At 36.0% G+C, this 24,925-nt stretch overlaps 1 protein-coding gene across 4 annotated transcripts in view; it reads right to left on the reverse strand.

The window, feature by feature from the left end:
* BLI (protein BLISTER) overlaps positions 1 to 24,925 on the reverse strand; it is a 57,649-nt gene that overhangs the window by 23,439 nt on the left and 9,285 nt on the right. For all 4 annotated transcript variants that reach the window (XM_089833019.1, XM_089833017.1, XM_089833018.1 and 1 more), the window contains exons 3-6: positions 24,304 to 24,800; positions 22,139 to 22,258; positions 2,969 to 3,034; positions 1,522 to 1,632 (exon numbers count right to left, since the gene is read on the reverse strand). In XM_089833019.1, the coding sequence (XP_089689145.1) occupies positions 1,522 to 1,632; positions 2,969 to 3,034; positions 22,139 to 22,258; positions 24,304 to 24,800 (794 nt within the window). The remainder of the gene's footprint in view (positions 1 to 1,521; positions 1,633 to 2,968; positions 3,035 to 22,138; positions 22,259 to 24,303; positions 24,801 to 24,925) is intronic.

The following is a 24,925-nucleotide window of genomic DNA, read 5'->3' on the forward strand; positions in this document are numbered from 1 at the left end:
CATTTCCTTTTCATCCCATTGTCCCCCAAACATTTCAGGGACAAGGACAAGACTCTTGGAGACAGGAAACACGTCCTCGTCTAACAGACATTGCAATTGATGGACATGCAAAGAGAAGACCAATCAAGGTTTCCATACAAACATATCTACATCAATTATAGGAGTGTACGTAGCATTTGTTGAGGATGTGCCACAAATAGCACACTATTCACCATCCATCCACCTCTTCCTTGAAGATGCATCCAAAGGTCAGAGCTATAGAAAACGCATTTATCACCAACAAGAGATATCAGCAATTGCATACAAAAGAAATAAGACACTAAGGTAACAACATAAATTTTCAACACAGTCAGTGCTACCTGAGCTAGATGTATAAGGACAACCTAGCTTGAAGGCTGTGTTTAATTTTAAAACACACATGAAGAAGCTTTGGACTCAAAAAATCATAGAAAACCATAATGAATGAACTTATTTGCTTGTTGAGGCTACCACATGGGAAGATAAAGACTTATGTAGAAACATTCACAATTTGAATTGACTGGCATCAAGTGTAATACTTGCATGAGGAGGAGGGGGGATGTTACATCCTTAATCTTATAGGTGCATAGGGTTTAGTAGGAATAGTACTTCTGTGGCTACCTTTACTCTTGATTAGATTATATAGTCTTAAATAGGTGGTTCAGTCAGTCTTGGAGGCATCTGAAGTCTAAGCGTCATTTATGTGTCATGATATTTATTATTGAGTATTGTGTAATTACTGAAGACTATGGGAGGCATCCCCGTCGAAGTGTAATGAGGTTTAATTACAATGTGTTATACAACCTTGAAATTCTTGCTCATATTTTGTTGAATAATTTGAGTCATTAATCATATTGTAGTTAAGGAAACAGAACTGCTTGATCAAACCATATTTTCTTGAAGAAATGTTTTCTACCATATTAGCTTTTCATGTCAACCCTACCATTATATAAGACGATTGGGTAATTCATCTATTTGTCCTTAGGCTTATTTCCATAATTCTCAGCAATATCGCTCTAGGTATCCTTAGCATTTGACAGTAGTAGTGATTACTTGGATTAACAGCACATTACAGAGAAACTATATGAACTAAAACTAAGATCCATCATTGACAAACAATGTGGCAGATGAACTCTAATATAAAACTTACAAAAACATTAGAGAATGGATGGAACGAAGTTTCTTTGAACAGTGGATAACGCTGATGAAAGATAATGTTCAGTATGTACTTAAACGGATCTTTCAGAGCTCAAATTAAGTATAGCAGGCATTAATTTCACTAAGCTACAGTTATAATGAGAATACAATTATCATATGATTTATTTTCATCAGGCAGTCTTTTACTAACTACCAATAAGATTCATTTGAGCAAATGAGATTATTAAGCCCAAATTCTAAAATAGATGAATTTCTTCACAGTTACTATAGGAAAAACACGAGTAGAGGAAAATCCAACCATATGGTAAACAAACCAAAAAAAACTTCAGAACCTCAAACAAATACCTTTTCTTCTAAACTAATGACTTCAGAAGCAAGCATCTTTGCCCGCTCATCTGCAGCGCTGCACTCAAGCTGTGCATTGTCAAACTCCATTTTCAATGTATTTAGTACCAACTGCCTCACAAAACAGCAACATGTTAACCAGGTAAACGTTGGCCCTCAAGGCATCAACACATCATACATTTTTTAAGATTTATGGTTGCATTAGTGAGAAAAATAATGTACAACAAGAAGCTCATCAACTGTAATGTCCAGATTTATGTGTCATAAATATACTACCAAAGGCTTCATCATAAATATAAAACAAATCATCTAAATGAAAAAGAAAGCAGTACTAACTCTGGATCAGCATACTGCGTCAATGAATATAATAAGTGTGACAGATGGCACTAACATAAACTTAAAAGGGTATTAAAGTTTTTGTGTTCCTGCAGACACATCCTCAATGTCCCGAGAACTTAGGGACTTGGAGGGGAGAGTCCACTTTTCATGAACTAGACAGCCTGCTCATTTGGTGCATAAGATATCAATAATGCTAAAAACCTAAATGGGCTAGGACTGTCATTGCAGATGCAGCACACTGTATTTTCTATTTGAAATTCCATCAGGCTTAAGTTTATTGAAGTTTTTTAAAATCCATCCCCTGCCATCCCTAAAACCTTGACCCGGAATCTCCCCATTCTGGAAACTGGAAGAAATCATGTATTAATAAACATAAAGAAATCTCGTGAATTTATTTTTTGTAGAGAGTTATAGGCATAAATGTCACAAAAAACCTGACACTAAGCATAATAAGGTAACAAAATTTTCAAGTAGTGCATCCTCTTTAAGAAAGAATTTCTCAGGCAATGAATACAGAATTCTTCAAGCAATCAATACGATCCTTACAGGTGCATTAATACACTGTCTCAAACATTCAGTCCCGGGCATTTGCAAGCTGATCCTATACAGTTACTATCTAATGTCTACTTAAGATACCAAACAATCTCCAGCTTAAAAATAAATAATACTTGGTGAAGTCAAACAAACTAGCTAAATCCATGAAATGAACTTAAAGGAATCAAGTATTCAAAGTGTTAAGCTCTCTAATGCTATAGACTGGATATAAAATATTTAAATATCAATCTTTTGAGACCTGATCCAAAGAAAATGACACTTGTTATTTTCATGGTTTTATCAATACATTAATGTATAGTCTCTAGCCAACAGAAAGTGCATTAATAAAAGACTGACTGATAGACTTTTCAGAAACATCTGCAGCTATATGGCAATTGCAGAGAAACAACATCCTAAAACTTATCATAGATTAATACCTGTTTTTCATAATGAAAAAAGAGCACACTTTTTAGGCAAAATGCAAAACCTTCTTATAGACTAGACTACAATGGATACATGATAAATTAATGAAATGTGTAGAATCAACAGTCTGAATCACGCAACTGTAACTTACCACCTGAGCGTTGATCTCCTCTTGCTGTCTTTCCAAATCAGACTTTAATTGACTAATGACAGCACCCTGTCACACCCTGACAATGTATTAAAAGAGTATTATCATGTACATCTGTAGATGCTAGTCATTGTGATTAAGCATGACAGAAAGAATAACATGTATATTGAAGCAATAGATACTGTCTATAGTAACAGAGATAGCTAGATTTTACAGAAAAATAGTAATACAAAGGCCTGACTATCACTATAAAGTATAAACAACAAATTTCAGAACACGGCTCAAACTGCAATATACAAAAACTAAAAGCAACATGGAATTCATTGTGGATTTCAATTCAGCATCAACAATGGAACAAGAAGCAAACTAATAAACTCACTTCATCTGAAGTTTTCAATATACCAAATATCATTCATAGTAGATACATTTTTTGAGTTAGGAAAGCATACACAATGGTCTCTTTAGAATGCAAGGGAACAGAAAATCACTATTCATCCACAATACCATATGATTATTGACTATTGTTGCAAGGATTCACTTGTCAAAGGTACCATATTTCTGTATAGCCCTTAAAGTTTCTTCCGTTTTCTCCACTTTATGCATCAGATGTAAATATTTGAAGATGTTATAAAGCATAAACTGCAAACATGAAAACCAAGTTGAGAAACAAACAAATAAATGCTCAGTACATGGATCATACCCTTTAAAGGACAATGGCATTAGACATAGAGGAGATGCTAATATTGGTCCGCCAAAGATGACCAGCACCAATTAGCTTTGAAAATCCCCCAGCTTATCAAAACTTTCCATGTACAATTAATTAGCTTTCATTTATTATTTGCTAAAAATTGTTTTAAATGCATGTGAAGAAAGAGCACAACTTTACAAAGTTTTTCACTAACATGTCTCAAATTGTGCATTAAAATTTAAGTTGGCAGTAGATAGAAATTTTTAGGCGTAACGAGAATTGTCACTCAGAAAAGCAAACTCTAGGAAATAATAGAATGAATGTATGAACAAAAAATGGCAACTTATGAGGAGCTTTCCCAAGGTAATTTTTACTGCAGTTTCACTACAAGGCCAATTTCTCTGTACTTGTTCTCGAAAAACATTTCTTCCAATTATTACTCCACAAATTTATCAAACCACTTACAGACTACTCATATTACCTACTGATCAGCATAATACCAATTTAATAATATAATTTATTTCATTTTCTCAAGTTGCAAACATTCAAGTTCGTATAAAGAGGAAAGAGAAAACTGCCCGACACAGAATAACGAAAAAATCATACTCTAAGAACAACTGCTTCGCATAAATAAACTGTAGCATCAGAAATTGCATCACTATGAAACTTTTCTCCTACCTACGCCCTATTTTAGCATGTATTGCCTCCGGCATCTGGTTTTGTCCACCCGAGCTCAATTCCACATGTAATATTGGCATCCTCTCTCCAATTTGGGCTTGTGGTCCTGTTGTGACCTTTTCACACTGTCACTCCATTGCAAGTGGGGACCCCCTCTTATAAATAACCATATATTGCTTTTGCAGAATGAGACAAAACTGATACTCTTCAGAAAGAGTAATAACTTCACACGGCACTTGTAGACTCAGAAAAATGCCAAAAAAGAGAGAGAACTCATTTGCAAATGTATCCGACAGAGAAGATAATTTGTTCTTCTCGTTTGCATGGCAGAAGCTTCAAAGAAAACTCTCTTCAACAAATAACCATGCTACCAAGATGAATCAATGCCTGTAGCACTTAGACGGCAGTTACAAAATTGTTTTATTGCCACAAATTAAGTGTGAATAAAGAGACATGAAACTGACAGTGGAGAGGAATGAACCATCACTGCCAGTTACAACGGACATTTGAAAATAACAAATGGAAGTTTGTGTTGCCGGTAAAGTTGAGATGATGATGATAATGCCAAATCATCAAAAGACATGAACATTTCTGCTAAGTCAACAAAACTATAGGGCACATGATAAACTCCAGTTGTGAAACAAACATCAAGATCAACACAATGTACTCCCAGAGAGATGAAAAACACAACACAAACAGTATGGAGAATAAATACTGAATAAAAAAACTTGGTGAGATCAACCTCACAGCTACAAAACTCAACACAGATCATGAGGCTTAGTTTGATCGGGTCTAGATGGAAGTCATGAGAGTGAAGCCAATAGAGGCATGAAATTTTTAACAAGGCTTCAATCCTAAGAAGTCTAGGCTCTGATATGACATTGGCAACCTTAATTTGAGGTCTAAGTCCTCATCCTTGAGAAAAAATGAAATATCTAGTTGTAAAAGGATTGAAGCATGGCAAAACAAAGCGAAGACAATATGAGGCAAAGACAAGGTGCAATGATAAGACAGCTTTGAACATGAAAACATGAAATTATGTGCGCACTCAAGTTTTTTATATCAGCCAGCAAGGTAAACATTTAAGATGACATTTTAAATGGGAATTCAAGTAGGATTGGGATTTGTTCAATGTTAATGCATGGATTAATCCAAATACAAATGCAATGCTAAGATTAGATGGAATGCTTTATATTGTTTATACTATTACGGAATTAATTGGTAAATACTTGTTTGTTATTAATAGAGACCAAAAGGTCAATATATACAAAAGAATAAAACAATGTTTCCTTAGGAAACGATCATAAAGAATAGAAACATTCTATTCTAACAGAGGAAGCTAAAAAAGCGAAAGTAAACTAAAGCTAACTAGATATTTACAATAAATAACTATTAATTAATAATAGACAACTATCTATTATTGTAATATCCTCTCTTAATGGTTAATCTATCTAGAACACCAAGCTATCCTCCGAATTTTAGAAACTTATCAGGACCAAGAGGCTTGGTGAGAATGTTTGTGGTTTGATCTATGGTAGGAACATACTGCAAATCTATAGTCCCGTCTTCAACCAGCTATCGTATGTAATGACAATGAACATCCACATGCTTCGTTCGTTCATGGAAGACTAGATTTTGTGCTAACTTGATAACGTCTTCATTATCAACAAACAGAATAGTCGGTCCTACTGGTGACATCTGCATATCCCCAACCATCCGACGAAGCCAAACAACTTCACATCCTGCCTTAACAATCCCTTTGTATTCGGCCTCTATAAAGGAGAGAGAAACTGCCTGTTGCTTCTTACTGGTCCATGTGACTGCACCCAATCCCAAATTGAACACATATCCAGAAGTTGACTTTTTATCATCAACAGAGCCTGCCCAATCTAAATCTATGAACCCACTGAGTTTAGGATTAGAACTTCGAGAATACAAAAGTCTATAATCTGAAGTCCCCTTCACATAACGAAGCACATGCTTTGCTGCCATCCAATGATCAGCCTTAGGAGCTGTAATAAAGCGTGAAATATAGCTGACTGTGAAAATGATATCAGGCCTAGTAGCAGAGAGGTAGACGAGGCTGCCTACTAGTTGCATGTATGTGATATCATCAACAGAAGGAGAATTAGACTTTGTGGATAACTTGAGACTTTTCTCCATAGGTGTTGATGCAAGCTTGCAATCCTGCATACAAAATTTGTCTAACAGGGCCCTCGCATATTTGGACTAAGAGATGAATATACCAGAAGATTGTTACAAACTTCAACAACTAGGCAATAATGCATAAGCCCAAGGTCAGTCATATCAAAAGACTGGCATAAATTCTATTTGATTCCCTAAATCAGAGATGCCAAACAACTAGTGATGATCAAATCATCCACATAAATAACCAAAAGGATGATGTCACTATCAGTGGTCTTGATGTACAGATTTGAGTCTAAAGAACTCCTCTTGAAACCTTGATCACTGAGATACTTATCAATTTTTATGTTCCATGCCCAAGGGGCTTGCTTCAAGCCATAGAGGACTTTTACCAATATGAGAACCTGATGGTCTTTTCTAGCAACCTTGAAACCAGGAGACTACCTCATGTAGACTTCTTCGTGGAGATCACCATTCAGGAAAGCACTCTTGACGTCCATCCGATGGACCTTCCAGCCAAATTGTGCTGCCATGGCTAGCACTAATCTGATGGTGCTCATCTTTGCAGTAGGAGCAAAGGTCTCGTCATAATCAATGCCCTGACGCTGAGAAAAAGGCCTTTGCCACTAAACGAGCTTTGTACTTGTCCAAAGTACCATCTGATTTGTATTTGATTTTGTAGACCCATTTGAAACCAATGGGTTTCTTCCCTAGTGCAAGATCAAAAAAGGTTCAAATTGCATGGCCTGTTCCCACTCTGGAATTTCTTTAGCCTCGGAGAATGTTTGACGTTCAAACACACTGTGAATGTTGACCATGAGAGCAAAGTTAACAGAATCTATAGTTTTTCTCTTTTTCCCAGCAGTTCACCCATCAATGAGTTCATAATCACAAAGATCAACAAGTGTCTTAGCCCACCACTTAGGCCAAATAGGAGAATGACCAACATTAGTATCAAGAGATGCATGATGATCAAGTTTCTCCTCAAAAGAATATGGATCAAACTCAGGTGAAGCATCTTCAAAGCGAGGTGATCCTGCAAGAGAAGCCAAAGGTGTCTATACAGGTATCACTGGTTAACTAGAGCTAACTACTGGAGCCCTCCCATTAGGTGTACCTAATAGAAGCTAAACTCCCAAGTCATGATCCTGCATAGGTTGGTCTACTAGATCAAGAACGGGAGAAACAACCATGAAAGGTCCTCTCTACTCATCAAAGACTACATTACGATTGTAGATGAGACAAGATGTCTCAAAATCGATCAGGCAGTAAGCTTTGTGAAGACTACTATATCAAGCAAGCATGAGTTTCTGACTCTTGGCATCCAACTTGGTGCGTGACGCATCAGGGATCCAAACAAAAGCAAGGGAGCCAAAAACCTTCAAGTGATTGATTCTGGGCTTGTGACCTGACCAAGCCTCTTCCGGAGTTTTACCTTTGACTGCCACTGTGGGTGACCAGTTCAACAAATAAATTGCAATGTTGACTTCTTTTGCCCAAAACTTCTTCGGAACATGTATGTGTTCAAGCATGGATCAAGCCATCTCGGTAATTGTCCTATTCCGACGTTCAACAACACTATTCCGTTGTGGCATGTGGGGTGTGGTTAACTAGCATTTGATGCCATGTGTATCCAAGAAGCTAGAGAAAACATTAAAACAAAATTTCTCCCCATTCTCTGATCTAAGAGTAATAATAGATTTCCTAGACTCTATTTCAACTAAAGGTTTAAACTTCTAAAATACAGGAAATGCATCTGATTTCTTTTTAAGGAAATACACCCACATTTTTCTACTGAAATCATCAACAAACAACAGAAAATACCTGGACCCAAAAACAGGAGTGGCCATAGGGCCGTAGATATCAGCATGTACAAGCTGAAGTACCTGAGAAGCTTGCCATGAGTCGCCACTGGTGGAAGGTATGTGATATTGCTTCCTAGCCTGGCATGCATCACAAACTCCAAACTGTTGAGTCTGAATCTCTGGTAATCCAAGAACAAGCTCATCCCGAGCAAGCTGTGAGAGATAATGCACATTTAAGTGCCCATATCGTTGATGCCAAAGTGTGCTGACAGAAGACCACAAGCAACCATAGCTAAGTCCTAAGAATCACCAGAATCAATAAGTATGAAAAGACCATGATTCTCAAGACCCACTGCAACAGTCACAACAGTCGACTTAGTCACCCAATCAGTGATGGTGCCCTGATGTGAACTGAAAGTGACTGCCAAGTGTGGAGAATGTCGTAGCAACTGACTGACTGAGAGTAGATTTAGTTCCATCCCTGAAACGTAGTACACATCAAGGAATATGAGATTCCTCTTGGCACACTAAATCTGAAAGTTCCTTTTGCTGACAATCGTGTACTCTTCTCCGCCACCAAAAATAACAGAGTTTGAATAAGGCTAGTAATCAGTAAACCAGTCTCTACGGTGAGTGAAATGACGAGAGGAACCTAAATCAATGTACCAAGCAAACAACTTTACATGATCTGCAAGTCTTTTAGCCATGAAGGCATAAAAGGCATTGTGCTATGCACTGTTTGCTTTGGGTTGTGAACCTAATTGCTTAGATTGTGCAGCTAAGTGTTTCCGACATTCAACCTTCATGTGGCCAAACTTGTGGCAGTAGTTGCATTGAATGTTCTTCTTTTGGGAACCCATCTGATGCTGGAGCAGAAGACTTCTACTAAGATGGTTGTTGAAACTTGCCTTTATCCTTCAGAAAGTATTTCGCAACAAAGGCTTGCTCTGTGGAGGTGGAATTGGAGCTGCTACCGAACTATTGTTTCCACCGATCTTGCTAAAGCGGCAAGGTGCAAAGATCAATGAACTTCAAATCAACTCCAGAAGATGTGATGTTGATTGTCTCCATAAAACGCTCATAAGATTTCGGTAAACTTCGAAGAGTGATAACCACAATATCCTCTTCCTTCATCTTGCAACCGATGGCAAGTAACTGATGACAGATTTCTTGAATCCGATTCAGGTGTGCCTAGAGTGAGTTGCGCTCATCCAATGACAATAGAAAACAAAGTGTTTTTCAAAAAGAAGGCGTTGCTTTTGTCAGAAGTCTCATGAAGACCTTCGAGATGTTTCCAGATCTCGGCAACTGTCTTGCCGGATGGAATTTGAGAAAGCTGATTATCAGCCACAGATAATTTGAGAAGCATCACTACCTCCCGATTATTCACATCCCATGTATCCTAATAAGACAAGGAGGAGTCGGACGCTTCATAACACCCAAAAAAGTTGATCAATGTTCCAATATTCAAAAATTGTGATGATCCGCTGCTTCCAAGTGCCATAATTTCAACCGTTGAATTTGGAGTTGTGCTCAAGCAAAATGTTTGTCAGAGATGCCATGGCACGTTTTTCAATGAAAATCTATGAAGGCACTTTTTTCAAGGCAAAAAAATGGAAGACCCAGAAAAATTGAAGTGACCTAGAAGAGAGCTCAAAAAACCTAGAAGGGAATATGGTGTCGTTTTCTAGATCTCTTGGCTCGAAAATCGAGGCACCCAAAAAGATTGATGACAACCTAGTTGAGCTCTCCAAAAACCCACCAAGAATCTGAAAAGAAAATATTTTTTCAAGCTCAAAAAACTAGGGTTTCAAGCAAAAAACCAGGTCCGCAACCATGGAGGTCAAAAATAGCGGAAAAATGGTGGTTGCAAGCAAAAGAACTGTCCAATTTTTTTTCAAAATAGGGACGTTTTGACTGAGACTGTAGTGGGGATGAAGATTTGATACTAAAACATGCAGATTTTCACCCTAAAATCGCCAAACGCACGTCCTCAGAAAAGCGACACTATATGTCGCGATTTTTCACCAAAAAATGATCCCCAACAACTAGAACACAAGCAGAATATCTAACAAGGATAGACAGGCCTTATATGTGCATGATATTCCTCAAGCAAATCGCAATTTACAAATGGCTGTGATTTTCAGGTAGGAAACAAAATCGCATTTTTCAGACTTGTAAGCTTGAGCAAAGATCAAGGCAAACCAAAACCCTAGACGTGACTAGATATGAGGAAGAAGGTATGTGCGGAATAATTTCGAAAATAATGATCCTAAAATTTCAATTAAGAAATTCTTACTTTCAAAAAAAGTTTAACCACACTCTGATACCATATTACGGAAGTAATTGGTAAATACTTGCTTGTTATCAATAGAGACAAAAAGGTCAATATATTCAAAAGAATAAAACGATGTTTCCTTGGGAAATGATTGTAAAGAATAGAAACATTCTAATCTAACAGAGAAAGCTAAAAAAGTGAAAGCTAACTAGATATTTACAATGCATAACCATTAACTAATAATAGACGACTATCTAATATTGTAATATATACATCACCATTTTATGAACTTAATAAAAACATTTTCTTGTCTTGCAAGGTAAACTAAAGGTGAATTTTGAAAGGAAGATGACAAGAATAGACGAAGTACGAAGTCCAAATTCAAGTTCAAGTCCTCCACATGGAATTCAAAGAGCAAAGAACAAGGGAAATGAACACGCCTACAAAGCAAATGAAGAAGATTATCACAAACTTGAATTTCCTTCATAAATCCAAGTTCAATTTGACGGATTCAACTACATAGGGCACCTATATCACTTCTACAAGATCAAGGTAATGAAATCAAGATTTCAAGTACAAACGAGTTCAAACCATTTCAATGAGAGTATTTCCAAAAGACAAAGAAAACTCATGAAGATGAAGCAATCTGGGAATACGAGCCATCACAACCAACCAAAGACTGAGAAATGTTGAATATCAAGAGATAGCCAAAGATGCAGACTTCTTTATGATGATGAAGAAGTGGAATTGATGAAGTGTACAAGATAAGCATGTTGAGGTGGTGGCCACTCATCTTCAACCAATCAAAAAGTTCCAATCTCGCGTGTCCAAGTTCATTCATTCAAATCATTCCAAGTGTACATGTAAAGTCCACCTAATGTCTTCACCCAACCTATTTTCTCATTGGTCCATAAAAGCAATGTCATGTTTTTTATTAGCCTACAAGGTGGTGCTTTTATGTAATTGGATAAGCAGTTAATGCTTGTAGTTGTTAGTTATGTTATGACTTTGTTGGCTTAATTGTGCCCATTGGTTCCAAATCAATCTGAGTCGTTCATTGTAATTGAGCTCCCAATATAAGGCAAGGCCTCCTCATTTATAAAGGGGGGGATTTGCAAAGATTGTTGTTAATATACTGCCAAAACTATTTATTCTTCATTGTTGTTATAATAGTGAATGTTTGTGAAATTTTGGAATGTTGCATGGTTTCTACATTTCCTCACTTAGATGAATGTTAAATAGATTTAGAAGTAGTTGAGTAGATGAATGGAAGATATAGTTGATTGGTAAATTATGTTAATGATTGTAGCTTTGATCGGATGATTCCAGCTGATAAAATCAAATGTTTGAATGGCCTATAGGCCTTAAACATTTGATATCTATCCTTCACTATTATTATCATGGATCATTATTATTGATAATAAATTATTAAAAAGATATAATATTTATATATATATATATATATGAGAGAGATATTATCTATCCATCTATATATATATATATATACACAAATTATTATCATATATTATAATCAAGATAATAAATTTGTGATATATATTAAAACAATAACTAATGTGAGTTAATATATTAACACGGGAGACATGCCTCTTCATATCATATACATATCCATTGAAAGAGTAACTTGAAAGACACAGAAATTAATAAGTGCTATTACAAGATACAGCAGCAACATATCAAATAGGATCAGCACATAAATCTGGAGAACGGTGGTTAAAATTTAAAATTCCTATTTCCTATAAAGCGATTAAAACTAACAGTGTCAGAATCAAGTAACATTACTGGAGAAATTATTTTGAGGCATATCCACATTGATAGGGTTAATCTACATTTATCATGGAGCACTGCATTGCAAAGCGAAACTATAATTGGTCAACTTTAATACCCTATCCTGGTCACTGTGGTTAGCTTAAATTCATCATCTCTGAACCTTGAATACTTTTAGAAATTCAAAGTTAAATTGACAGAATTTCAAATTAATAGGGGGTAATTCACTTTGGGAGATCAGGGTCTCACACAGGTCTAGAATCCAGTGGAAGCCTTAGTCACGAGTAAATTTATTCTCAGTATAGTATATGGTTACCAAAAGCAAATAACATGGCTATTCTCCAGCCACTGCAGAAAATTGGCAACGTACTTCAGGACAATATTTCAAAGGCATAAACATTATTATCTATCACTGACGATGATGGTAACACTCCACGACATTCAGAACCTTCAATCTATCTAAATATTTCCTTTTGTACAAGAATTTAACAACAGAGTTGATGAGATTAATGAATTACCGGATACGCTTATTTCTCCAAGTCCATTAACACAGTTTATAACCTTCGAACATTAGTATTAAAAAAGTGTTTCCTTGTGTTTTCTCCATATGCCATTACATGTTTAATGTCGATTCCTCATCTAGTAAGAAATATGCAATTGTGGTGTTCAGCATTTAACATTTGTCAACTTAAAATACAGAGATGGCAGAAGTAAATACAGTCACATTCATAACCAAATTAGTAGCAAAATTATACATATGAAAAACACGTCTACTCCCCCATTATAAATACAAAATCTTACAAGGTGTGCTCGAGAGTTGACAATGTGTCACCATCCTTACATTATTGACGTATATCAAACATATAGACGATTGTCTTGTTATAAATTATATTCAATATCCTATTGAAGGTACTTGCAATGTGGAGAACAAAATCACGGCTGATCAATAAATCCATAAATTTCACTGTCACGTATAATTAGCTACATGAGGATGTTATCAAGCTACAGATAATAGTAGTTTTCATTGTTACTGGTCAAAGAAAGTTTGTAGTAGTGATATATCTAACATCGACATACAAGATAAAAGGTTTAATTCATCTATAAACCCTTCAGATAAATTCACACAGAACCAGTTGTCTTTATACACAGTATCCAGCAAATAATAAAACATGGAGATCCAAATTCAATGTTGTGCCGCATAAATGATTCATGTTCAAATAATATGCTTGCAGAAAAGTCACAACCTTGGTGGCTATGAAATTATGTTCTCAGCGAAATGATTCACATGATAACACAAAAATAATCTGTACTAATGAAGACTGGCACCACAGTCAAATATGTTTCAACACAAATTATGTTCATCATCTGTCAAATGCTTAATACCATGTCTATTGTTGCAGTGACTAATTCAGTACTGCACACGTTATTTCCTTCTAGTGTTTCTTGTCAGACAAAAATGGTAGTGGAAGTCAAATAATTATCAATCTTATTTACTAGAAGTCCATTGGTTGTAGCTCTATTCATCAGGCTTTGTGTTCATGTTCAAATGATACACTTATTGGAATGATAGGACTTCAGCGAAGATGGGAATGATTCAAACAATGTTAAACTATGTCGGGTTAACTAGTACACAGTGAGGTCACACAGACCTTTAGAAATATAGTGTCTAAACAAAGAACACAAGGGAGTGTGCTTGAGGATGTTGTGAAGAGCTATTACAGTTGTACACAAAAAAGGAAGGAAGCACAAGTGTAAAAGGGCAAGATTAGTATATTGATTTATGATCTTCAAACCATGGCTTTGGGCATTCAAAGAAATGTGTGTAGGGGGTGTGTAGTACACCAGATCAGTCCTTGATGGAGGTGATTACTTTAATAGTTGTTCTTGGTCATTTTCTCGAGGAGAATCGATGGATGAAAGGCTATTATGTCTGTAATTCCTAGCATTTGTACCAAGAACGATTGGCATATTTGTCTCATAGAATATTGGTGGTGAAGATGCTACTATGCAAGGTTTTCATAATGATCTGAAGGATCAAAGAACTTACTCTTAAGAAATATCATGATATTGGGGAATGTTAATACAGTAAATTGATACTAAAGCTATTCTGAAGTTGCTATTGATTAGAAACTACAAGTTGTGAAGACTCGTGCCAATTTATATATTTGATTAAACTTGTTGTAAACAATGTATCTGGTTTGTGCTACATGAGGGTGTTGGAGCTATGTATCAGGCACTGGCAGCTGTTCTGGGAGCATCTATCAACTCCCAATAGTAGAGTGAGAGAATAAAGGAATTGGCTAAACCATCCTAATTCTGTTGCATTACACGTTATATATATGTATATAAAATAAATATAATTCTACTTGATATATATACACACACATATATATTTATATATATTTATCATTCATACATACATACATATATATATATGCGGTGTGTGTATATTTCCTCATTATATGACCATGCATAAGTTATTCCATAACACATATATCGTATATCTTAATTCTTCAATATAGGTTTCTACTAACTTGTTTGATACCTAGTTTCCATATACCAAAAATTGCAATATCATATCTAACAACATATTATGGGGTTGTGATTTGATATGTCACATTCAACTATATTCTAGAATTCAGAATTCCCAATATGCACAAGGTTCCTTGCAGTGTAACCGAGAGTCGTGGGTCTTACCTCCCATGTAGCACCCTTTTTTCTCAATTCACGGTGCCTTTGCCAACTTTGTACTCAAGCGTGCAGGTGACAATTTTATCACAGATCAAGGTAAGTAATTATTTTTTTATTTTGTCACTTTTTCCTGTGCCTTTCAAATGTTCGACTTCCCCACCTTTATAATGTGGGAATCGGACGCGTCCCCTGCCCAAGTGTGTCACTTATTTTTATTGATACATTTGCTTCTATTTAATATCGATTTTTTGTGTGTGTGTATAATCGTTATATAATATTAATCATTTTTCAATCAATACTTTTGATTGTTAATTAAATTATCATTATTATTTCTCAATATATTTTATATATAATAAAGATATTGATTTAATTGTGATATCAATTAATTAATTTAAAAATTGATATATATATATATATATATATATATATATATATATATAAGTTAATTACCAATTGAATAATTTATTATTAAAATAATATAATGTTTCGATTGATCAAACATGAATATGTAGTATTAAGATTTAATAGCTTATTTGGGGTCCCTGACAGATTCTTTAACAATTATACATGCAATAATGAACGGGAAAGCTAAGGCATGGCATTTGTGAAAAAAAAAATGCACTGCCATAATAAATGAGTTGACAACCTTTAAAGAATTTAGAATAAGCCATGTGAGGGAGATGAGTAATACAGAGTTGGAAAGCCCATCAAAATGGGCTTTATCATTCCAAGCATGCAATGAAGTTCGGATTGAAGATTTTTGAAATCATCCAATTGAAGCGTGACGTCAATTGCAAAGGTCGTAAGAGTTAGCCATTAATACACCTGCCAAAGGAACTCATGTGATGGGATGAGATTTTTTAAGAATGTAAAACTACCATTTTTATGGCATTGTGAAGAGGTTTATCGCTCCAATCTAGATGGCAAAATGGTGGCAGGGCTTTTCTCGGATTGGCTTTGAGGAAGCACTTCAACAAACTGGTGGCAATGGATGCAAATTTTGTTGATGTTTTGAACCAGAATAGCATAACATGCATAACAAATATGTGAGATCGAAATTAATAGATTGACATAATTATTTATCCTATGACATAATTATTTATCCTAGGAAAACCCACCACTTGAGGGTGAAAAAACTAGCCATACCAAACGAGAATCCATTATTATATAATCACCAGGTCTGAATACAAAGCTCACAAGCTTAACTAGAGAATTGAGCCCTACTCTGAGATTTTTCCCACTTAACAATCACACATAGAACTCCTTATAACAATCCGAATACAAAATATAGCAGTAATGCCCAATGACAAATACAAAGAATAATCTCCACTTAGAATGTATGAAAAACCAACTTGAACAATAGTTGCACTTCTCAAAACAAAACAAAAATAACTACACTGACCACATTCTCAAACTAGCTCATACTAAACACACCCCTTTGCTACAGGAACACGGGAATATGAAAAAGACTATGACACTAAAATCAATTTGTCTTCCATTATGCCAATGGTAGTAATCACAAATGCCATTGCATATTCTTCTGAAGTCACAATGAATTTTAATTATCATCATCAATGACAAGATCCCAATGTCAATGAATAATCAATACAAATGAAGGTAAACAGACAAGAGAAAAGAAACTGCAAGAGAGAGTAGAAAAGGATTGAACCATATTAACTTTGTAATCCAATGACACGAAAAATGATCTCTTGTAATGATGAAGTAAATAATTTCATAATGATGTAGGAGCATCTTGAGTTTGCTTGATATTCTGCATGTTTGGAGGGATTTTGGTTAAGTTTTGTGAAGCTTGGCAGATACTAGTGTTTGGCATACACTGGAAGCTCAACATGGTCTATGGTGTTCGGCATACACTGGGAGCTCGGCATGGTCTATGGTGTTCGGCATACACTGGGAGCTTGGCATGGTCTATGGTTGCTCAGCATGGTCTGGGAACTCGACATGGTCTTTGGTTGCTCGGCATGGTCTTGGGACTCGGCATGGTCTTTGGTTACTCGGCATGATCTTTGGTTGGTCGGCATGGTTTGGGAGGAGCTCGACCTTGCTTAGGATTTGATGCTTGTTGCAAGTCGTATAACTAATTTTCCACAATGAGTTAGAGGATGCAAATTTCAAGGATTGAAGAGGGCCTAGAGCACTAACTATAGTTTGAAGCACAAGTTCTAATTCATTCGGAGCTAGGAGATATCGCAATTTTACTCAGACATCGATTTTGGGCATTTAATTGTTGTTGTTGGCCGACTTGTGACTTAGATTGGTATAAGTAGGGGTTGTAGGGAAGTCTTTAGTCATTTTTTTAATTCATCCATCGTGGAGAAGAGGAGCTTGAAGAGCGAATTTGGAGAAGAGCTAGTAGCTACGGCTTGGAAAACAAGGAGATTGCTTGGTGGGCTTGCGAGCACAAGTTGAGATCTTCCTTAGGGGTTTCTACCAGAGTGTGGATCTGGACTAGCTAGGGTTTGGATTAGATCTTGAGGGATCTTGCAAAACTGCTATTACTTGCTTTGTATTTGGCCGTAACCCGGAAGGCCTTATAGCTCGACACATTGCATGTAAACAGTTACATTTTATGAATATATTATTGTGATTTGGTATCAGATCTTGCATTATTGCTTCTTCTTCTTGTGCTTCCGTTGCATGGTTATTTAGCTGGGGGCTAGGACATCTCCTTTGGGGATACTTCTGCCTTGCACTGCGTCACATAATCATATATAGAAGACCATCATCAATGATACTAGCAAATATGATGATAATAAATAGTTAAAGCTTGACAATATCAATTGAAAGAGTTCCTTCATGTAACTCATAAAGAATATTGTCAACAATTGAGGACTTTCTGCAATCTAAGTATGCTTTGTTGAGAATATGCGTCGCATGCATACTACTTTCTAACAAATAAAGTCATCGAGGGTATGAAAAATGTCTCTTGCAACTACAAACATGAACATTCCCTCTTAGTAAAGGAGATAAGTTTCCAAATTCTCATGTGAGTCACTCAACATGACAATCACAATGGCAACACCCATTGTAAAAGAATCCAAAACTTTATCAAGGAGTCTCTCAACGTGATAGCATCATGGAATCACCAACATGATGTTCACCATGGCTACTCCCATGTGTGAAATAAACACAAACTCTCATTACGAAGTCGCTCAACATAATGTTGTCATGGAGTCTCTCTCAACATGACATCCGCTATGGCTACTACCATGTGTGGAAGGCAACAAGGGTTTACAGCTCAATTTTTCTATCTTAGAGAAACATGCATTACAAGGGCTTTCATTTCAAATTCCTCGATCTCAGAGAGAAATGCATTACAAAGGCTTTCACCCCAAATTCCTCCCCCTCAAAAAAATATGCACTACAAGGGCTTTCACTTCAGATTTCTCCCTCTTAGAAAAAAAATGCATTACAAGGGCTTTCACCTCAAATTTCTCCTCAGTGAAAATGCATTACAAGGTCTTTCACCTCAAATTTCTCCCTCTCATAGAAAAATGCATTAAGCTTATAATAAGAACAAATGAATGCTAAGACTCCTCAGCAAGGGCAGCATTCTCATAGCTTTGATTATCAAAATAAGTTACACTTGGCTCCAATGTTTGACCAAACAATGAGCATTTGAGACCACACTGCTCTTCAAGCTTGTTGATCTTTGCAAAGGACTTGGCACTCTCCCTTTGCCACAAAAGCTCCCTCTGGATCTAATTGAGACTAAAGAAGTCCTCCCTCTTCATCTCATCAAGCTTTCACTTTATAATAACTATTCTCTAGTCTTAACTTCATCTCCAGCGCATTAACTCTTTGATAGGTTGCCTTGAATTCTTGAAATTCAACTCACCCTAAAAGTCATTTCTTCCTCTTCAAGAAACCGAATGCAAGGACAATCCGAACATGTTCTTCCTCTCCAACGAAGTTATGTGCCATCAACTCAGTCCTGTGGCTACAAACAAAGTCCCCCATATTTGTTCATTTCTATAGCCTGCATGACTTTCTCACAAGATGCATAAAGCTCTTACTTCCTTGAATTCCTTATGTAATCTCTCATCATCCTATTGTTTCTTGATCCATTCTAGAAAAATTTTAGAGAGATTAATAAAAAACTCAACCTAAGACCCAATGAGAAATATACAGACTAATGCTAGAAGCATACATGATTCACTAAATTCATGATCAGTATTCAAAGGTATGCCCTTTCAGATTTCAATTTTCAAATCACTTACAGTTCAGTGGGACTGACTGCTACAGCAGTGGGCGTCCATATCTTATCCTAGGAATCACAGAAGATACACCATATAAATCCCTTACAGTTCAGTGGGCCCGACAGCTACAGCAATGGGCGTCCATATCTTATCCTGGGAATCTAGAAGATACATTGTATAAAATGCAGAGTATAAATCATCACGAGAATCATAGACCAAGCTCCATTGTTACACACCCACAGATCACATGCAACAAACAACTATCGCTCAGACAGCCTACTCAAGCATTCCCAGAAACTTTATGACAATCTCTCTCATAGAATCTTCCAAGCATCAACGCATGACATAGACTCCTTCTCAAAAGGTACGAAAGATAGGTGAATTCCCTCATTCCAATTCCCACCATGCACAACATTTGTGACTCATTTTACCAGGTCATTGGGATGACCCAAAACAGGACAGACTCTCTGACATAGGACAGACTTAGCCATACATTCTGTTTCTTATGCTTAAATAAATATGGTTGTGGAATTTTCTTTTAAACCTGGCTCTGACACCATGTTGAAGTTTTGAACCAGAATAGAATAACACGTATAACAGATATCTAAGACCACAAATAATAGATTGACACAATTACTTATCCTAGGAAAACCCTCCACTTGAGGGTGAAAACCCCAGCCACGCCAAAAGGGATACCTTTATTAAATAATCACCAAGTATGAATACAAAGCTCACAAGCTTAACTAGAGAATTGGAGCCTACTCTGAGATTGTTCCCACTTAACAATTATACATAGAATGCCTTATAACAATCACAATAACATTTACAGCAATAATGCCTAATGACGAATCCAGAGAATAATCTGCCTGAAAAAACAACTTCAACTATAGCTGCACTCCTCAAACAGAAAAATCACCACACTAACCACACTCCCAAACTAGCACATACTAAGCACACCCCTCCGCTAAAGGAACACGGGAATATGAAAAAGACTCTGAAACTGAAGTCGATTTGTCTTCCATCATGAACTGACAGCAGTAATTACAAATACCGTTTCATATTCTTCTGAAGTCACAATGAACTTTAACTACCATCATTAATGGTGGGAACCAATGCCTATGAATAATCAATAGTAATACAAATGAAGAAGAACAGAAGAGAGAAAGAAACTGCCACTGACAATAGAAAATGATTGAACCACATTAACTTTGCGGTCCTGCAACACAAGAATGATCTCTGGTAATGATGAATAAGTCATTTCATCATCATATAGAGGAGACAATCATCATAGATGATGCCTCCAACAGACAAGATGATAATAAATAGCTGAAGCTTGACAATATCAATCGATGGAGTATCTTCATATAAACTCTTCACAAAGAATACCACCCACAATTGAGGACTTTCAGCAATCTCAGTATGCCTCACTGAGTATATGCATTGCACACATACAACTGTCTGACAGATGGAGTCATTGCAGGTATGGAAAATATCTCCTGCTCCTACAAACATTAACAAATTTTACACTACTACCAACCAAGCAGCAAGCATCATTTTTTGAACCAGTAACAGCAAAGAGATTAAAGCGTTTATCTGTCTACAAAAACATGAAGCTTATCCAAAGTATTCAAGAAATTTTGGGCGATGTCTTCAATCAGGCAAAGCGCCATTACAGCAATAACATGGATGTGATATCCTGATGTTAACTTGGTGATTGGAATCGGGAGAGGATTTTGGGACTATCAGGAGAGTGATGGAAGCTATACTTGACAAGAAAACCTTGTACGGGCTGGAGTCGGTCCTTGAATGGGTGATAAACAGGTGTTGGAATTCATGTGCATGAAGGTTTTGAGAACCTGACAATGGAGGATTTGAAAGAGCTAATACTTTCCCCGAGATGGCTGGTTTGTTTTGACAGGGAGCAAAGACGGAATGAGGCATACTTAGGCTGTAAGGTTTCAAAGTCTTCGTGATGATGAAGCCAAGGCTCAGATGGCTCTGGTTCCAGCAGGGTAGGTGTGCTGGCTACAGAAGAAGAAACAATCAGGAGGAAGGAGGACGGGTTCGTCGAAGTACAAACGTGGAGGATCCTAGGTTACAGGCCTGTGTCTTTTTTGCTTTTGTCTAAAGTCTCATTTAATGAATTTTTGTGTATTGGATTTTGGCCCCAATATATACATGATGGGCTTTATCTTTTGTCGTAGGTTTAAGGGCTGTGATTTTGTTTTCCTCTGTGGATTCAAAATGTAAGGAAATGTGAAAAGTATGAGGCCTTTTTGACACTATGGCTTAGTCTGCTATATACTGCAACTGTGTATACGAATGAATCATGGATATAAGTAAGGTCCAAGTGGTACGATTTTTTGTATTGTTAAAATATATATGTAAAGCAAAGGTGGATTTGATCAATGGAGATTGTGAGTAGACAGGTACGGTCTGTGAGTTCCAAGGCTGTTTTTTGCAAAAGTTTTATGGGTGCAGAAATGTCTCGTGGTAGGTGCTCCCAGGAGTTTCCTTAGTCTCAAATTCTCTGATGTTATGATGTAATACTTTTTACTGTGATCAATAAAAACAAATAATTACTGACCAAAAATTATCAAAACAACTGAGTAAAACTGTGTCAAGGAAAAGTGAAAACTATTAATCCTCACAAATGAATATATAAGGCACCATATTTTCAGACATCAATTGAAATACATATACCAAAAGCAGTTCAAGTGCTTATAAGTTCTATCAATCACACTCTCTCCATGCCTGAAGTTCAACAAGTGTAATACAAACGACATATAAATAGTTTGTTGTTTTCAGGTAGACTTGCCCATCATCAATAAATTTTGTATATATTATTATTCACACTAACTAACTATTATTTATCCTCAGTACCTGTTGATTGAAGGCCTCTGTAAGGGATGAATTTTCCTGAGCTAAAGATTCTGTAAGTGTCCTTGAGGCATCAAGAGCTCGTTGCAGAGCAAATTTCTCTTGTGTTAAATCTTCAATATGCTGCAGCATAAAAGAAAACAGCAATCATCATAACATTGGCAATCTGGTTTCTAAGAACTATTTCTACAAATATAGACTACCACCTGAATTATTAATTTTCAACAGCTTGATGTTGCCATTCATCAACTAACATCCAAATCACAATTGAAACAAACATTTTAAAATATATAAAAAACAAAACAACCCAGCATTCAAGTTTGTTTCTTCCTGCATACTTTCTTTGTAACTTTAGTGGTCCCTGCAGTAAAAGATAACTAATATGATAATACAATAATACAATTTTATATTGAATCCATCATAGTTTTTTTTTTTACTTCCTTTACTACTAAATATACACTATTTTTTAAGGTGCACTTGTTTGGAATCTCCTATATCTGTCATTTTCTATCATCATAATTCTAAATGAATTTAACATAGGTTCTCTGGGTAACTGAGTTGTGCCCTGAACCAAATTACATGATAGTTTTTCAAAGTTGCATGGACATGGATATAGATACAGATATGGATATGGTACTGGATATGGATATGGCCATTATTTAAAAATTAAGACCCCTAATATGGATACGTTGGATACAACATTCATGAAAAACAGATACATATATTTAAAACAATTTTCTAAGTTATTGGAGAATGTTTTCATTACTTTAAAAGCAACAGACATATAATTACTACAGAAATAAGTTGATTTAACAATCCACAATATACAAACCATGACCTTATATTTAAAATTGTAAATAATGACATTTAAATCTAAAATAAATTAATATAAACTATAATTTAAATATAAATTATTAAAAAAATCTATATATCAAAAATAAAAAGTTATATTATTAGGGATATGTGCTATTTATGCCTCCATTGACTACAAGGATATATCTTTGGTAATGGATGCTGAGATCTCTACCAAACATCCATTAGATTATTGCTAGGGATTTCAATATGACTGAGAACAGGGGAGATAAAGTAAGAGATATTCTTTGTGGGTGGAAAGGAAATGAACAATTCTTTTAGATGAGAATGATAAAACTGTTTCAGTTGTTTGGTCCATTGGAAGGGGAAAAAAATTAAAGCAAGAAGGAGCTGTTAAAGGGGTTTACTAAGGGGGGAAAATAAAGCAAGAGTATTTAGTTTACATAGTACACCAACCAAGGAGCTCTTAAAGGGGTTTACTGCAGATTGGACAGATTTTATGCTAATAAGGATACCATCTGCTTTCATAAAGAAAACAACCTGAACAGTGCACAAGTGAAGCCAAAAGCCCTGTTAGATCATTACCCTATAATGACTAATATCTTCTCGAAAAATAGTGGCCCTTCCCCAATCATCAAGTCTGGAGGCCTCTATAAGCTGAATATTGAGCTACTCAAACAGCAGGATTGCAATTATGGTCTTCACGCCCTTAGGAACTTAATATTACAGATCCTCTTGCAATAAAGGAGGCATTGGCATCTTTATCACATTAAGTGTCAACTTTAAATGCACAAAATGACTACCAAATCTTCACATTTTTATTGCTTTCCCTTTAGACACTAAAGCTTGTGAACTTGAACAAATCCATCAAATTTCTTCTCCAAAAGAACTTTAAATGTCAAGCTCTAATTTCTAAAGAGTTGAGAGAACTTGATTAATGGCTGCCATTAGAAATTATGATAATGTGGAAAATTAAATTTCCAAAGAGAAAATATGAAATGGTTAAAAGCAGCTTGTAGCTTTTACTTTGGATATTATATATCATATCTTTCAATCCTTTACATTTAGGGGCTCCATTGACGACTTCCCTTCAAAAGGGAACTTGGAAGGCATTCAAATTTTATCGCTATTCATAACAGGTTTAAGTAGCATATATTTAAAATTGAAATATCCTTCACGGCTATGGATACAAACCAAAACAATGGTTACATATGTCGGTGTCTGTGAATATAAAATTAGGAAAGTGTACAAATATAACACCAAATTAGTGAATGCTAAAGAAGAAATCCGTGTCTAAGCTTGATAAAATTGAAAGTAGGTACCATGGCACAACAGTAAAAGCATGGTGAAATTACCTGTTCAAGAGCTCCAAAATCATCTTTTTTTTGGGATGAAGAAAATTCAAGCTGGTTGAACACCCTATCATGTAATCCTAACTTTTTAGAGTCTTCTTTTTCATTGTTCAAAGACTGCCAAGGCCTCATAGCACTAGGTTCAGCAATATTCTTTACTTCTGTAGGGCGCAGTTCTCCTGTAGACTTAAGCATTTCTGAAGCATCCAATTCAGTTTGTGTTGTGACAGATGATGCAGATGAGGCAATAGAATCCAGGAAAGACGGACGTGAGCGGCGGCTGTTAACTGTTGAGAACAAACCCGTGTGGTTTTTAGTGTCAGAATATAATTGTGCACCAAGTGAGTCTTTATTCTGCGACTGCCAATTGTTGCTCCTATCAGAGGATGAGAATTTGCTCCCTTCTCCTGAGATTATAGTCTCTTCTTTCCTATATTTGCCATTGCCAAAAGCCCTCTGCTCATCTGGTTTTAAAAAATTACTGTTTATGTGATTAGAACCTGCATTTAAAAAAAAATGATAAGCCTTCAGTAACCTATATTTATTAGTTATATGATCATCAACTTGAGGGTCACCTCTGAGAAGAATAGCTTATCTCAGGACACATCATATAAGTATCTAAAAA

Source organism: Cupressus sempervirens, chromosome 5 (genome assembly GCF_028749045.1).
Source record: "Cupressus sempervirens isolate cs-2001-9-10 chromosome 5, ASM2874904v1, whole genome shotgun sequence".
NCBI lineage: Eukaryota > Viridiplantae > Streptophyta > Pinopsida > Cupressales > Cupressaceae > Cupressus > Cupressus sempervirens.